The following is a 17,951-nucleotide window of genomic DNA, read 5'->3' as shown; positions in this document are numbered from 1 at the left end:
TTCATAACACTGTTGCAATTTAGTCTCCCTCCTCAGAAAAAGGCTGGCCAGCCTCTGTGGAGAAGTTGAGAGTAAATAAATAAAATGAAATGCTTCTCAGGCCATTGTTCAGCACAGAACATTTCATCCCAAATACTTTGGCAAAAGCAGAGGAACCTGAAACAGGGTCATCTCCTGGAAAGTGTCAGGCTACTGAATTCACCTTTAATGAGAGAGCAGCACAACTTCTATGCTTTACAGTGATAAATGGGGTGAGCTGAGGACACACCTCATTAGCAGCGTCTACTTTGTCATATTAAATCAGGCCATTGTTCCAGTGCATGACGAGAACTAAGTCACTTACTTGGCAGACTTCAACCTTTTGGAGGAGAAGCTTCCCAAAGGATTTGTGAATCTCCCTTGTTATGTTTAAAATTTTCAGAAATAATTTTAAAAAGCCATCATGACAAGGATGCAGTAAGTAGCATATAATTTCCAAAATACATAATTCTGATTGTCAGTATTTGAGCTTCTAAATTAGCCACCAGTGATATTAGTGAGGATAATAGCATTAAATATATGGATTTTAGCTCTCCATACTGATTTGCCAGTTAACTTTTTATGCATGCTTACAAACACCGTGAATGCAACTCTCAAAGGATTTTATGGAGCTAAAATTCCTAATTCTTACCACAACCTAAATTTCTCCCTGTCCTAACTTTGCCTTTTAAGGCACTCTGACCAGACTTAGAAGTGATTAAAGCATATGACAAACTCCCAATGATGCTGAAACCTGGCTTTGCATTTCATTAAAAAAATCAAAATTCAAAATATCACACGGCTCTGTAATCTCTAAGTACTGCCTGGCTAAGTTTTGTTCTTTTTAGCACAGAAGTGAGAGCAGCAAAGTCCTTCAACACCTGTGCCCTTCATCCTTTTGCACCCAAAAATTAAGGATGGGACACTTCCCTTCCTATTTCAAGAAGTCTCTCCCCACCACGCCTCACGTGCATGACCGTGCTGGTGTTATTACATGATATTAGGGTGGTTTCTGGCATTTTCTGGTGGGGTGCTTCCCTTCCAAAGTGGAAAGGCTGATCCTTCAAGTGACCCTGTATGGAAGCAGAGCTCTGGAGAAAGCTCTGGACAGAAGTAAAGACTCGAGGAATACAAATCTTACGAAGAAGGCTTTTAAAAACAATGCCAATTTTAGTCCCACCCCATTTTGTATGACTCTGAATGTCAAACCAGGCTGTTGAAGAAAAAGAAAAGGCTCCCAGCAGCTGTGTGAAATGATGACTGATTGAGAATGGGTTCGTAGATCATCTGCTGTTTTCTACTTAATGAAGCATCTTACTGGTGCTGACAGTTCCCACCGAGTGAAAATGACATAATATAATTTTACCAGCAGGATGGTGTTTAGTTAAGTTATGCTGTAGGAATGCATGAAATGGTGAAGGAAACAGATGGGGAGGAGGCAGGGTTTGCCCTCTTGTAGCCAAGGAGGAGGTGGCCTGCTTGTAAATTCATCTCAAACTCCAAAGAGACCAACGACCTACATGGAGTAACATCCTCCCCTCACAGCTTTCCCTGCTGAAGGCCAACACCTGCTACAGCCCAACAGGAAACAATATCTTCCATGTGTTCAAAAATGATCTCTGTACCTTGCAGGAATGGGGTGTATCTCCCTATACAAGGTGGGAATACTCCAGAGCAATTAAGTTAAAACTTTCATCCTCTCTGAGGAACAGGACACGAGAGCCCTACAGGGAAACCAGGAGTGCAACAGAGCTGGGCTGGATGTGTGGTGAAGCAACTCTCATATTCCCAGGAGCACTGGGAAGCAAACCAGAACCACAGGATGTCCTGAGCTGGAAAGGACTCACAAGGATCATTCAAGTCCAGCTCCTGGCCCTGCACAGGACAGCCCCATGAATCCCACCCTGTGCCTGAGAGTGTTGTCCAAACATTTCTTGAAGTTTCTGGTTTTCCTTAATACACAGTTCTAGACTATCTGCAGAGTTTCTCTGAGTGAACAGCAGGCAAAATTACTCTCATTCATTTTTCACTGGTATTTCAAGCATAAGAAACAAGAAAACAGAAAATATCCACAACATAGAGCAAGCCAACCCCAGCTTTTGCTAAAGCACAAACCAAGGTGGGTCTCCTGGAAAAAAGCCACCAATCCCTGCTTATGGCCAAGAACTTGAACAGCACGTCAAAGAGCAGCTCTTGCACTCCATCTGACCACAGGACACATGCAAGGTGACACAGCAGGCTGAAAAATGCTGCAGGCACTGTAATTTGTTTTCTCAGAGAAGCTCAGCTCGGATGAAGCATGTGTTTGCCAGTGAGGTCATGCCTTTCACCTAATTTCCAGTTGGGACAACTGGGCTGCAAAAGAAGGTCAAGAGGTTTGCCCCAGGTTACCCTGTGAGTCGGTGGCTCTCAAGGGATCAGGGCTCAGGAAGCTCCTGGCTCAACATTCCTCAGGCTAATCACCAGCCCAGACCTTCTGCATTAGCCTCCTGCCCTCCCCTCGCTAAACAAAGATTGCATGAGGGAACTGTCAAAATAAAACCATTTCTTCTGGCATGGGCTCTTTTTCTAACTCCTGTGAGTATGTGACTCCTTCTTAAGAAATTCATGCTGGTATCACTCAGGAATCCTCCTGAAGTCATGATGGACCTAAGCAATAACAATTAATAAAGCTAGTGTTTTTATAAAACAGAAGTGATTTGAATTACACAAGCTTACAAAAAGATTGCATAGAATATAAAACTGGCCATTCCTCTTTTTTATATTATTGAGCTTTCCTTCCAGTTTTCTTTTCTTTGACTGCTATCAGTCACTTACGAAAGAAAAAGGATTAAAAAAAATCACTCTCTCTTTTCAATCTCCAGCCCAGAAGCAGTTTTTAATATTTCTGGCTTAAAAGAGTTCTTCAGACTCAACAAAACAATAGTCTGGAGTGCAGCTTCTTCTCAGGAGCAGACATAAAAAAAAAAGCCCCAATCAGACATTCACCCACCAGTGCTGCAGACTTTACACAAAACAAACCTGTGCTGAGCTGGCTCATTGTAACAGACTTGTGGGAGATCACAGACACATCACCCCTGTCAGACAGGCAATTCCCAGGCAAGATTCTGCCCAGCCAGTGTGGGCCAGGCAATCACAGACTGCTGTGTCCACACAGACTTAAATAATCATTAAAAAGATGTGGCCTTGGAGGTCCCCACTACATCTGCTGCACTAATTAATGGGGCATGTAGAAGAGAAATGTTCATTTTAATGAAGAAGTGGGAGAGGGTGACACCTATTTCACACCTGTTCAACTCAGAGGAACTTGGAAAGAATGTAATTCACAGCAGTTCATGGTAAATGAATGAACTCTGTGGGAGTACACACTGCAGGAATGTAAAAATTGTATTGCCTGCTGCCTGTTATTGGGCAATTCTGCCTTCCTACTCTGTACCAGAAGCACCTTCCCCACAAAAGTTACCTTATTGTATCAGTATTGTCTACCTGCCAAGGAGGAAAGCAATCCCTACTCTACCCTGCAGTCTGGAAGGCTGGAGGCACAGGCTGAACACTGAGCTTCTTTTAGGATCATAAAATCAGAGATCACTTAGGTTGGAAAAGACCATTGGGTACAACCATAAACCTGACACTGCCAAAGCCACCACTAAACCATGTCCTTAACATATTTTTTGATAAGGACTGCTGTGAAATATTAGGCAAAACACAGAGTTTTACAGTTTGCTTTAAGCACCACGTCTGCTGCAGGTGGAACGATGATATATTTTATATTACAAGTTAATAAAAGTATTTCTGGGCAAGCCAAGAATTTTTATTCTAAATTTTAACCAGCAACCTTTTAGACAGCTGATGTTTGCTTTTTGAGGCATCAGCTTAATTTTCTGCCCCACCTTCAGCTCTTGTGAAGGCTTAGCTTTGTCTGCCCATCTCTTCATCAAAAGGGGTACGTTCATGAAGGCTTAATTTGAGAGCTTTTGCAAGCAGAAGTTAAAACAGAACTTTGAAAAAAGGTTCAAAGAGGAGGAATCAAGTAATTTTCCTGATGCATGTCAGCAGAGAAGACTTGGATGAGTGTACTCTCTCGGTTTTTTGTTGTTTTAAGAAAGCAAATCTGCCTAATTATGATTACCTGGATATTCGTCTAAACATCATCTGTCATGAAGGAAACATAATATGAGACTCAGACAACCTCCACTGTTTTTTTCATGTGGCTGTGAGACTCTGTGCCCTTGGCAATGTATCCCCCTTGAAATGAAAGGCTACAGGAGATTTGTAGCTGTCAGGTCTAAAGCTTGCCTTTATCTGCTTTATCTTGACAGCCTTGAAATCAAAGGGCTGCATGTTCAGCAGAACATGGGGAAGAAGAGATTGCTGTATTTAGTTACTTTTGAGTGTACACAAAATGAGCACATGTGGTAAAACAAGGAGTGGGAGTATCTTTTGACTCTTCTATGGACATCAAAAGAAAGACTCCTTTAAGTATCACACACGTTGTTCTCAGTTTCATTTGTCACTGAAGAAGGGTCAGAATCAGAGTCTGCTGTGAGTTAGACATGGTATTCCTTCCTCAGTGGCCTACAGCTCCAACACAGCTCAGGCTCTGAATAAATAGCTCCAATCCACTCATAGTTCATGGTATTCTGATGTTATTTCAGTGAACCAGGTGAACAGAGATGCCAGGAGTGATACCTCACTTCTAAAATGCCTTTTTTTACAGAAAATTATGCTCTCAAATACATTTTGCTGATGTAGCTCATGACACTTTTGTCCTCAGTGGTGACAGAGGCCACAGAAAGATGCCATGCTGGAAAAGATTTGGTATCATACTCCTTACTTAATATATGAAGAAAATTCTTGGCTGTGAGGATGGTGAGGCCCTGGCACAGGGAAGCTGTGGCTGGCCCCATCCCTGGAAGTGTCCAAGGCCAGCTTGGAGCAACCTGGGACAGTGGAAGGTGTCACTGCCCATGGCAGGGGTGGGACTGGATCATTTTTAAGGCCCCTTCCAATCCAAACCATTCCATGATTTTCTAGCTTTAGTTTCTGTGCAGTCCCTTGGTTTCAGGCATTACACAGCCCAGCTGTGGAGGATGTTGTGATAACTCCTCATAACCACAGAAAATGATGCTGAGCAGGGACCTTGAAAAGGCATCCTGTGCATCCCTCTGCCCTGGGGTAGGATCAGCATCCCCTGAGCCACAGCTGCTTCAGGCAGCTGGCTCCTGTGAGCCTCCAGAAACAGAGCCTCCCCAAGCACTTCAGTCCTGCCCTCAACTGTCCTGCTTAGATGATTTTGGCTAATGCTTAAAGCAAATCTTCCCTGCTGCAATTGCAGGCCATTACCCCTTGTGCTGTCCCAGGTGGACAGGGGGAATGATTTATTATGCAAATTTTTGCAGTGATTTTTTAAACATATTTGAAGGCTGCTTTTATCCCACCCTTTGGTCTTCCCTCCCCAAAAGTCACATGTGAAAGATAAAAGGAAACTAATGAACAAAGGTTTAATGAGTTCCACGTAGCAATGCTAAAGCTATAGCCTAAAAATAAAATACTTGGAAAGAACATCAGTAAACCATATTACTCAGGAGGACAGAAGGAGTAACTGCCTGCCAGAGTGTTTGTGTAACAGAGGAGTAGGAACATTGCAAAAGGTCAAATGAACATTATCACTGAGAAAAAAGGCTGTATTGGCTCTTTTTTTAAAAGTAAGTTTCTCAAGATTGATGGAAAGAACAAAGATAGATCTGATTTAAGCTGTTAGACCCATGTAACTCCCACGGAGCTGAACTGGAGCTTTGCCTGCTTGAAGGCTGCAGGAAGGATGCTTTTGTATTTAAGGACTAGATCAAAACTCAAGAGACTCTAGGTCAAAACTCAAGTTTAATTCTTGGCTTTCCCTGGGATCCTTTTGTGATTTGGGGAAACTTCCTATTGATAAAACAAGCAGTAGCTTCATCTATATCCCCTTGAACTCTCCTCATTTTGCTTTTGTAGATAGCAAACTGTTTAGGGTGGTGGGCTGTCTGCTGAAGCATGTGGGACTCCAGCAGAAACCTTCTGACCATGACTGTACCTCAAAACACAGCACCAAGCTGCCAAACATGGATATAACCCATCACAAAATACGTTAAATGTAATTCCAACAGATTGACTGTGCCTGTTGCTGATGCTGGATCATGCTTATCTTCACTTTATAACTCAGCACTGTCAAAGCAACAAATCTTCAACCCAAAAGTCCAGAGTATCAGAGTGCAAATCTCACTGTTTTTGTTTCCTGATGGTTATTTTAATAAGGGATATATGGAGAAGCAATACAGTGCTGCCCTATGAAAAACATTAAAGAACTTGAGATTATGAGCAATCTCAGGTTCTTCAATGCTCTCCTCCACATGTCCCCAAGAGGCAGGGAAGTGCGTGAAGCAAGGAAACATCATTTTTACAGACAACAAGCTGCTGATAACAAAGGCTTGGAGAATGCTACACACTGTGCCTAAGCTCAGACAGCTCTGCAGAGCTGTGGAGGTGTAGCTGAAGGAGCTGCTAGGAGTAAAAAAAAGCATCCATATGCCACAACATGGTGATGAACTGATGATTGCAGGCAAGAATCCAGGGGGTTATTTTTGTGAAAATGAAGCTGCTGTTGTCCCAGCTGACAGCAGCATGTCCCCTGCTAGAAAATAACCAGATATGAATTTACTGTTGGTGGCTGGATGTCTTGGCAGGCTATGATTTCAAAATAACATTTATGGTATTAGCACTGCCCCCCTGTATTCTCAGGAGAAACAAGATTATCAGATTTTAAGTTACAAGGTTTCTTCCTGATGCTTTTATGTTGCATTATCCTCTTTTTTTTCTTTTTTTGCAGACAAGCTATTACTGATTTTCCTACATGCAAGTATGACAAGATTCAGGTCCTACCTTATCAAACTTTATATAAAGATCTCTACCTCTTATTGCCAGCTAATCAGTTGTACCAAGAATTTGGCTGCATCTATTCCTTCCTGTGCTCTCCTTTACAGGCCTGTGGAGGTTTTGCCTGTTGCTGCCCATCCATTCTCTCCCCCTCAAAAACCACTGGTCAAAATCCATCTATTTTATCTGAAAGAAATAAAACAAACATCTCACGCGTGATGTGGCACAAACCCTGGCAACTGAAGCAGCAGGTTTATTCTGCAGCAAGCTGCTTTTTGGCTTCCTGTGCACCAATCCAACCTGAGCCCCTGGGCTGGGCATCCATCCTCCTGTCAGGTTTAGCTGCAGTTCAATTTACTTTGGTTGCCTTCCAGAGAAAGAATTTGAGCCTGGAAAATGCTCTTGGATCCTTCACAGGGGAAACAAGAGCAATCGCATCCCCCTGGAAGCCACAGCGAGGACACTCTGAGAATCAAGTCCATGTTAATGGTGCTGCATCTGCTCCCCATGCACAAAAACAGCCGAGAGTGACTCTCCTTCACTCAGTGGCTCACCTTGACCTTCCTACTGCCAGAAAAGAACATCTCAGGCTCAGAGCATCCCCTCTGACTGAGGAACTGAGCCACTGTAAAATTAAAGCTACACCCTGCCCACAGGATAGGGGGAACTTGAAGATTTCTGGATTGTAGGAAGAAACCTGGTCTCCAAATAAAATAAAGCAAGGTTTTCCCCAAAGTGCTTAACTAAAGGATATCCATGCCACACTTTTATTTTTCATCCTTTTTTGACCTTTGATTTAAGTACTCAAGCAATTTTAGCTGTTTTTTCTTCTCAGCTTCTCCTACTTCAGGCCACACACACAAAGATCATTCTGCGACCTGACACCCTCCTTTCTTAAAAACTTCTGGTGAGGAGGAAAAAAAAGGATGTTATTTTAAACAGCCTCAAAGTAGAGGTTTTATGTCCATTAGGGTTCTTATTTATTCATTTCAATTCATACCTTTTTTACATTGAAAATTATAGTTTTTAGAGATTCCTGTAAATTCCTAGGTATGAAAATGGCCTTTCTCCAAAATGTGCTTCTAGATCACTAAAAATAATTCACTTTTGCTTGTATTTTCTCTGTGTGGAATTCAAGGTAACAATGTGAACATTAGCTGCTCATCCTGTCTTTACTGATCTGTGTTCTTTCATTTTTAATCTACCTAAAAATGTATTTATTGCTGATAAAATGGCAGGAAAGACATTGCTTTCCTCTTCACACACCAGATCCATCAACACTGGCACCACGAGGCAGCTCCTCACCCAACCCTGCCCACTGACCCTCAGCAGAGGCATCACTTCTGGGTGCAAGGGGACACAAGCAGTGTCCCCAGCACGCTGGCTCTGAATGACAGGCTAAGTTTGCCATCTAACACATCCCAGGTTTGTGACGGCTCATTCACAGCATCCACATCCCATGTGAACCTGTCTTTCTGCACTGCTGTAGCTATCTCCAAATGCACTGAATTAGTGACTCCAGAGGAGTTTTTATTTTGTTTTGACAAAATTGCTTACTAAAATAGAACTTCTGCTTTGGGGGCTCATCTTGACACAGTATTTCATGTTTTCATGCAACGCCCGATCCCCTCTCCAGCCACTACTGATGTAACTCCTTTGCAGAGCTATAAGAGGAGCAGGGTTAGGATCACTTGTCACTGAACAGTCAGGTCATTTTCCATCCTTGGTGACCTCTGTTTCCTGAGCTATATGTATAAGGCACTCAGATCTCAGCCTCTACCTGCAAGCTCCTTGAAAATGGAACCACTGCAATGATACTCCCAAAGCAAACTTTACTTTGGTTTGGCACGAGGTACAAGGCAATTCAGCAGCTGGCTCTCTGTGGAAGTTCTCCTTTCCTTGTTATTTCCTTCCAAGAATATTACAAAAAAAAAGAAAAAAGAAAAAAAGAACATTCTCCACTTTTAAATTGCTGTTCACTCCCCAAAGTGAATAGCCCTTATAGCAAATGCATTTCCAGTGAACACAGCTCACAAAATACCAGTAAATTAAACATGATCAAGATGGCAGCAGTCACTCTGAAGGGATATATAATGACAGATGTAATATACAAGACCACAAACTTTCTTCTGTCACTAATTCTATCTTAAACCCTTCTGAAGGGTACATGCAAGGCTCCTGATTTAATTGCTGTCCACTGAGGTGGAAACTGAAACAAAGCTGAACAGGTTTTTTGACCAAATCTTTACACCTAAATACTATTTAACTTATTGTAGGATTCATAAAGGTGGAATTTCCATACACTTACGAAGATATTAGAATTATGTTGGTTTTGTTGCCACAACAGCTTTTCTCTGCAGGTAATACAAGGGAAAAAATCTTCCTAACGGTAGCACATGCAACAAGTTGAAAAATGTGACTTATTTTCCAATAAATAAACGCATGCAAATTACAACAGATGGGCCAAAAGCTTTCTCAGGAGGGCCATGCATTGACATCTTTGGGCAGTAGCAGCAGCCTTTGAATTTTCACTTCAACTGCTGCTTAGAAAGGCCACTGTCAGGGAGGAAACACCTACTGTGCGCCTTCCCCTGCCTTCTGATCCCTTATTAGTTAACCCTGAAGTGCATATGTACACAGCCCTAATCCCCAGGCGGGGCTCTGGGCCGGGGGAAATCTGGAATTAATTGCGGGGTATTTTGGTTCCTAATGCAGCTGTTGCGAGTGTTTGGCTTGGCGGGGGAACAGAAAAGGCACTGCATACCAATTTCGTGAGCCACCGTAAAGGCTGCGTGGAGGCCGTCGTCTTCAATCACCGCGCAGCTGCGCTCGGGGGAGCAGATGGTCCCAACGTCTGCCATTCCCAGGGTATCACAGGAATGATGCCCACACAAATCCTGCCCCAGAAGGGAGAAAAAAAAATTCAAAAAATCATTAAATTAAGTTTTGGCACTCAGCGGTAACAACCGGTTAAAGTCGCCTTCGGCAACAGCAGGACCTGGATGAAAATACCAACGTAAGGTTCCAGCTAAAGATGTTAAAAGCACAGCAAGCCAGTCTATGGTAAGGTCAGCGGGAGTATTTTTATGGACTTTAACAGAATTTGGATACATTCTGAAGCTAATTGCTGTTAGTTACATTTGTATTTCTGCGGTGCTCACACTTGCATTGAGGTAGGTACCTCAAACATTCTGTGAAAGCATTTCCTCATGGACAATAAAACCAGAAAATTCTTTTTATTTACACTGACAGAAAGCTTCAGCTTTCTGATCAGTCCTTGAGCCAGAGATCACCTTGCTTTTCTGAAGCAAATCTTATACCTGCACTTAAAAGAAATGACATTGTTACGCGTGAAACCTCCTTTTGCATCTGTAAAGCAGTACAATTAACAGTGTGTTACCCAATAATATACCAAGCATTTAAGCAATTCTCAGAGATTGCTGAGAGTCAGTGATACTAGAGAGTGCAAAATCCCAACAACTCAACCACTTCTCCCACATGTAGATATGGGGTGTCTCCAAAAACCGTGCAGGTAGCATTAGGTTTTTCCTTTCAGCTTTGGTCAGACATTGTGGTTTTATCACCAGCAGTAACTTTTCTGTGCTTCTGTTGGAGCAGAGGGAAGAATATTAGTGTGAATGTGCATATGTCTACATCTTTTGGATGAGAAGGAAAAGTAGGGGCCATGCTATTTGGAACACTTCAACGTTTCATTGTGGTTGAATGAAACTGTCATTTTCAAGGCATGACAAATGGTATTATCAAAATGATGAAAGAGCACTTTTTTCCCGTCATTTTTAAGATTCTCTTCTTCCCTTCTGATCTCTTTCTATAAGGACTTTCTTTAATGAAGCCTTTCATAATTAATCCATCTGAATAAGAGACACCTTGCAGGAGGCTTCAGAGCAGCAGTGTTCACTGATTTTGACAGGTTAGGCAAACTTGGAAATGCAGAGGATTCAAATCCCACTGAAGTCAAAGAAAACCACACAGAGTTCACAGATACTGTGACAGAGCGTCTCTTTACAAACACACACAAAAAAAAAAGAAAAAAGGTGTTGGGTTTTTTTTCCAAAGAAAGAAATTTTTCAAGCTGAAATACAAAGCAATATTACATATATGGAGGAGAAATTTCAGGCTCAGTTCTGGCTTCCAGGTATCTGGGAACTCTTGGTAAATTCACTCTTGTTGCTACTTAACACCAAGCTTTAAATGCCTCACTACCAATGACCAAAACAGCCTGGCAAGAAGAGAGGGAATGTAGTTGCAAAGTATTGAATTTCCAAATTTTCACAGGTGTAATCCATGGTTTAAGGCAAACTTCCATTCTGTACCACTGCAGATAATATGCAGACAATTTTCTCTCTAAGCCCCCAGGCCCCCAGACTTTGCCTCTTGCTCTGCATGGGTTATGGGAAGTATGGGATGCATATTTCGAAGTATTTTAAAAGAAATGCACAATTTTTCCAGTTCTGTTTAGGCAAATAAACTTTGCATCATTTTCAGCAGCTCTCAACCAGCGTTGGGAGAGGCCTCAAGTGAGGTCAGGTTATTCTTATGTCACATATCTGGGGCATATTCAACAAAGAAGTCACCATCCTTAAACTCCTACTACTTTTGTTTGGGTTCATATCCGATTAACCCTTTACACTGAACTTGGTCCTTCTCACCCTCCACAACTCCCTGACAGGAGGGTGCAGCCGGGTGGGGCCAGGCTCTGCTCCCAAGGAACTATCAATGGGACAAGGAGACACAGTCTTAAACTGGATGTGTAGGCTGGACATTAAGAAGAATTTCTTCATAAAAAGGGTGATTAGATATTGGAAAGGGCTGCCCAGGGAGGTTTGGTGTCCCCATCCCTGGACGTGTCCAAGGAATGACTGTATGTGGACTCAGTGCCATGGTCTGGTTTACAAGGTGTTCAGCCACAGGTTGGACTGAATGATTTCAGAGATCATTTCCAATCTAACTGATCCTGTGATTCTGTGACAGAGCAATCTGACCTGAATCCACACAAGCAGCTGAACTGAAATTCTTACACAAGTACCAAAAAGCACATAAATCAGACAGAAAGCAACTTACTGGAGAAGGGCAGGACAGGTTGACAGTGCCAGTAATAGTATAAACTGCATTAATTCAGGCTTTGCCTCTGCAGGCAGATTCTATATCACTCATCTGCTCTTGTATTTGGGTGTCATTATCACGTAGATTCTGACATCAGTGCTGCTCCCAGTGTAGGCACAATGGTATCAGCACCCAGATGCCTCATGCCAGTCAGGATTTACTCCCATTTGCACACAAGAAGCAGCTATGCTGGGAATTTACACCAGCAGGCACAGCCAGACCTCACAATGATTCACCAGATTTCATGACACAAATATAACTAAAAGAATATAATTTCTCTAAGCAGGCACTCTCATAAACTTCCATAGAGCTAATTCTGATGGGATGTGTAGAGCAGGGAACATTAGGGCAGGGATGTTACCATAGTCTCACCTCAGCATTTCAAAAGCTGTGCACAGGACTGCATTACACTGTCTTCCCTAGACATTAGGGCTGTACCAGAGGCTGGTCCTAGGAAATCCCACAGCAGGAAAGACATGATTCTGCAAACTGCTTCTATGTAAAATCACCTAGCTCCTCCAATTCCTCAAAGACAGCTGGAAAACAGGTGTCCTCAGACAGTGTGCGACCAGCCATCCCCAGAAAGGAGAAGAGTGACCACTCTGGGGTCAGAAAGTGGTGGCCAGTGCTGCAGCAAAGCAGCCCAGCAGCTCCGTGGCCAAGTCCTTGTGGCCCCCCAGCAGTCGGTGTGGGAGTCCTGCAGCCGCTGCCAAATCCCAGCTGGGAAACAGCAGAGGGGCTTGTAAAGGATTCTGGGAACAAGGACAGGAAATATTTTCTGGCATTAGCTCCTTTGTAAGAAGCTGTTAGGGGGATGTCTGTGGGTTGCCCATCTGCTGCTAGAGCAGGGCATGCCATGGCTGTGCTTTGAGCAGAGCACGGATTGAGCATCATGGTTCTCCCTGCCAATTCCAGCCCTTGGATGCTCATTTGCAGCTAAGGCTGATACTGTCAATAACCATTTAGGCAGATTACTGAAAGCTCAGCTCCTCTGTGTTGTCATTGTCTCACTCATTCTTTCCTTCTCCTGCCTCTGCACGATTTGAACTGGAATATATTTCTATTCATGGTATATACTATAAACAGAACTGCAGCCTATCAAGCAGCATTTCTGAGACAAATACTCTGAAAAGTTTGCTTTTGGGTCAATTCACCAGTACTAGCTTCTAAACAGCTTTATTTCAAACGATGTTACTGAAAATCATGCCTGCTTACCCATCAAACACTGGCTTATGGATTACTTGTTACCAAAATCAATAATTACGTTGTTTTTTGCTTTCCTGGGCAGTCCTGGAAAGCAGTCTACTACTTTCATGAAGTAAACTTTCTGGGAGTACAGTAAAAGGTTTTATTTTCCTGGAAAATATTTTAATTTTTTGTTAAAAACAGGCTTCAGTGTAATGATGCAATCCTAAAAAATCTGTGTGGGTAGCCTCAACTTTTCATACTCCAGCTAAAGCACGAGGAAAGAGGCGACTCATGATACATAAAATCAGTTTCCAATTATTATTTCACTCTGTTTCTTTTAGAAAAAGAAAGTTACTCAGTTCTGTATACTCAATTGCCTTGAATCAGTGGCAGAAGCTTTAAAGAATGTTTTTTGATATTTCTAAAGAAGGAAAGCAGCCTGGCCCTTGATCCGCTTTACAGTAGTTTCATAGCAAAAGAATGACAAGGAAATGCATTTGCTATGCAGGAGGCAATAGATGCTAAGACTTAAGCTTTGGCAAAGGAGTGGCTTAGTAAAGCTAAGCTGTACATCACAAGTCTGGTAGTTAATTAGACAGCTCATTAGAGGCCAAGATTTCTTGGCATTCTAAATCCATCAGGAGCAGCTGGCTGGCTGCCATGTATACATGGCATTGTTGTGAAGGGAGATAAGTGTCACCACGTCCTGGCTGGAGCAGGGAGTTTATTTCACCTGAAACGTGTTCAGTAGGTTTCAGAACAAGAACCAACTGTTTAGTGAAACCTGGTATTAGGTCAGAGCCTGCTGACCAGATCTAAAACAGGATGTGAGCACCAACGAGGACAATTTGGTGGAAGGTAAGGGTGGAAGAACACGTCCTCAGGTGTTTTATCTACCCCTCATAGGGCTTGCAGTTTGGGATCCTGTGGGCCTCTAAGTGCCACAGTTTCACAGTCTGGAACAGCTGGGCACTTTGCTTACTGGGGTTCAGATGTTTCATGTTTCTCCACCTTTGCCCCTGAGGGATGCTGAGCCTACAGAGCTTCTCAGATCAGAATGAGAGGAACCCACAGGATTAGGCTTTGTACCAGGCCAAGCTGCACATTCACCTTCTTGTAATGCACAGCTAAAACCTTTACAGTTCTGTTCACTTGCTCTTCTGGTTCCTTTACAACAGCTCATCAGCTAAAGCCTTTTCCCAGTAAGAATGTGATCCAGCTACAAATTCCTTCCAGGGATGAGGCCAGCTAGAAGAATGTTTCTTAGGAGAGCACTGTATGGTCTACACCAGGCTACTGCCATGCACACAGGGAGCTCTGGCTCCTCCTGAAGCAGCCCCTGTGCCCAAGGTTTCTCTAGCCCAGGCTGCACCTGAAGTGCAGTCAGTGAAGTGATCCAATTTTTGGTCCCTATTGCTCATCCTCCTTCTTTCCCACTGAACAGCCTGTGGTAAATTACAGAAACAGCCTTCTCTCCATGCTTGAGGAACCCAGACCACCTCAGTCCAAGTGCTGCACTCCACTCAGCGGCTTCAGGTCATGATTCCTCTCGTTCTCACCATATGAATTACTCACTACACAGTGACAGACCTTTGGTCAGAGGGGTGGAAAGTTTCCTTAACACCTGGAACAGCTTACGACCTCCTGGTTAAGGACCCCTCCTGGGAGGTGGGCAATACAGACCCAAAACCCCTCAAGCAGAGGAAGGAATTAAGCACGACTTTCCGACTTCCAGCAGCAGCGTTCCCACCGCAGCCCTGGGCAGGGAGGCTGGGTGAGGTGGTGTTAGGAACACACACATCCACCCTCCCTTGTGCTCCTCGGCAAAGTGGGTGAACTTTTATTGATGTCACAGCAACGTGGAATGGCACACGTGGTTTAAAGAAGTAATGTTGAACAAACAGAAAGGATTCAGAGTGAGGAAGGACTCCTGTCAGACTCACTGGGTTACTGCTCTGGGCTTTCCTGGCCACATTCTGAGAGAGTGGCCAAAACCTGGCTCCCTTCTGAGGAAAACCACAAGGGTGATACCTGCCATATCTACCAAAACAAAACCCACATGTTTTTTTCCAGTAGTTTAGCTTAAAAATTGAGGTCGTTTGCTTTTGGGGTTCATGTGATAAATACGGGCCTGAGGCTTAGGCATTTGAAAGAAAACACAGCAGAGTTATGCAAACCACAGGTTATTTAAAAATATGGACAAAATGCACATAAAGCATTTGGAATCTGCATGGGGAGGAGAAGTTTCAGTTACAAAACTGGTGACTGGTGACCAAGTAAAAATGTGTGATTTAACCTGCCTAAGCCACAATTCCTTTGTGGGAAAACTCCACACCATCTCTCTAGATCAGAGTGAATCAAACTTCTCCTCTATCAGTTATGTCCCACTTTATTTTCCCTAGGGACATTATTTAAATGTATTAGACGTGCAACAAAGTTGGTGAAAACACTGTGAAACTGCTAGACACATCACACTACCATTTCTTCAGAGTAATAATAACAACCAGTGAAATCTATTCTATTGATCATTGGTACAGTGACTTGTTTTACTACTAGGGGATAATAATTGTTGGAAGATAGTAATAGAGAAAAGAAGAAAAAAAAAAGAAAAAGAAGAAGAAAGAAGTAGAGCTAAAGAAAGCATGTGCGCCATGCAATGAAATAATCATCTACAGAGCTGAGATAATACAAAGCTTGCTGTTAAATTTCAACAGCACTGCCAGATGGACAGTTAAACTAAATCAAACATACCAGCCCCATATAATTACTGTGTAGGAAAAGGCAGGACAGTGGCCTTTGGCTCTAGCATGAACTCTAGCTTGAGCCAGGCATGATGGAACTATCACAGATGATGCTAACAAGCACTTAGGAAAGGATTTTTTCTTGCTCCTAATGTCTGTATCTACTGTGAGAAACATCTATTTTAATCTTCAGATGATTCAGAACTGGGGGGAGAGGAAGAGAGCTGGATTTTGTCCACATGCATTCAATAGTTCACTTGAAATTTAACTAAGGGCCATTAATGAAACAGATTGGATGAATTCTAGAGGATAATTGCCGAGCAGGCTGGACCTCAGAAAAAAGATCAGTGTGAGTTCAACTGCAGATTGCAAGTCCCATCTAATCTGTTTTGCTACTGTGACAAATAATCTGGCAAGTGTTTTGTTGCACCCATAAAAATCTGAAGATTGTCTGCTTCCAGCTTCTGCAAACTGTTCACAATAAAAAAGGCTGAAACAGACTAAACTCTAAATTTGCTGTTGACTTCACTGCCACTGAGAAGCAGTGATGAAACACTGAATTCTAAATTTGCTGTTGACTCCATTGCCACTGAGAGCAAGTGATCTAATCTCGTGGGAAAGAGGGCTTTTCCAGCTCTTCCTCCTCCCCACCACACAGCCACTTCCCTATGGGGTGGAGAACTCACGTGGCCACCAGAATTGAATCCCTGCACCACCATATTCCATGGAGGATGCTCTAAGATTCACGCGGCCCTAAGATTTACAGCTGCTGTCAAGGACTCAACCACAAAGTTGTCCAACAGCAGGGGATCCGTGAACTCTTCAAGGCTGTTATGGTCAAGCTGCCTTGAGGAAATTTAGAAATATCAGAAAATTATCACGTTTTCTGACTGTCAAGTCAGAGCTCTGTCGTGCTTGATCCTGCTCATCGTGGGTCAAAATGAGAGATGGGATCACTGGGAAAATACACTTCTCATTATCAGATTTAAATAATCATTGTGGAACCCAACTAAATTCCTGCAATATTTAGTGACAGATAATTTCTGTGTCCACTGCAGGTTTTCACAATGGCCAGGCATGTTCCTCTAGTGCTCCTTTCATCTACAGAGTAAACATAAGGACCCACTGCAGCTAATGGACCCTTGCCATCACTGATAAGCAACACAAAGCCTAAAACCAGCTTTAACATGTTGCCTGTATCACCCCAAACTGAATTCATGTTCACAGTGATTTACTATGGTCTGCAGCATAATTGCTTTAAAGCCCTTATCCAATTAAATACAGATTATGACCAGAAAGAAGTGGCTGTTTTAACTCAGAATCAGTAAATTTCCTTCTAAATTTTTTCGCATGGGAAGTGCTTCCTAGTATGAATGATGATGATGACCATAATTTGAACTTATATAACATAATTTGAACCACTACTAATTTAATAATAAAGGAGAGCTGCCAATGCACTCTCAGTCTATCAATGGTTACTAATTTATCTTTGAAGAAGTAAAGACAACCACAGAGGGCAAAGCAACACTGCTGAATTCTGTCGGGATTCTTCCCTCATGAGGAACTCAAATAAAGCCCTCTTTTGGTGTAAAAAACCAACATCCAAGCAAATGTCACTCTGGAACAAAGATAATTATTATATTAGGGATTTGTATGGCACCAGCCATGCACAATGCAGATTCTATCTACACAAAACCAGTTCCATACAGCCGAGGCCAGGCATTCAGCTGACAAACGATCTGCAAATATTATTCTATTGACGGAGAGACACGAAGCTCAAGGTGGCCTCAGTTAGTAAACAACGATGGAAAATGTACCTCACACGTTTGCCCAAGGCCTGAAACCCACAGCACTTAGAAAGAGACATCTGGATGTTTAAAAATCAGCATGACGATATTCAGAGCCCATCAAAACACGCAGCCACGGCTTGGCGTCGTGGAGCTTAGACACCAACTTCATCCATCCAAA

At 42.8% G+C, this 17,951-nt stretch overlaps 1 protein-coding gene across 1 annotated transcript in view; it reads right to left on the bottom strand.

Annotated features, from left to right (window-relative positions):
• Nucleotides 1-17,951, bottom strand: part of ADAMTS5 (ADAM metallopeptidase with thrombospondin type 1 motif 5) — a 40,912-nt gene that overhangs the window by 18,578 nt on the left and 4,383 nt on the right. The window contains exon 3 of the mRNA XM_017733721.1: nucleotides 9,695-9,827. Coding sequence (XP_017589210.1) covers nucleotides 9,695-9,827 — 133 coding nt within the window. The remainder of the gene's footprint in view (nucleotides 1-9,694; nucleotides 9,828-17,951) is intronic.

This window comes from Corvus brachyrhynchos, unplaced genomic scaffold (assembly GCF_000691975.1).
Source record: "Corvus brachyrhynchos isolate BGI_N302 unplaced genomic scaffold, ASM69197v1 scaffold55, whole genome shotgun sequence".
Lineage (NCBI taxonomy): Eukaryota > Metazoa > Chordata > Aves > Passeriformes > Corvidae > Corvus > Corvus brachyrhynchos.
Note: the sequence above shows the minus strand (reverse complement) of the source record. Positions and strands in the feature narration are given on the sequence as shown.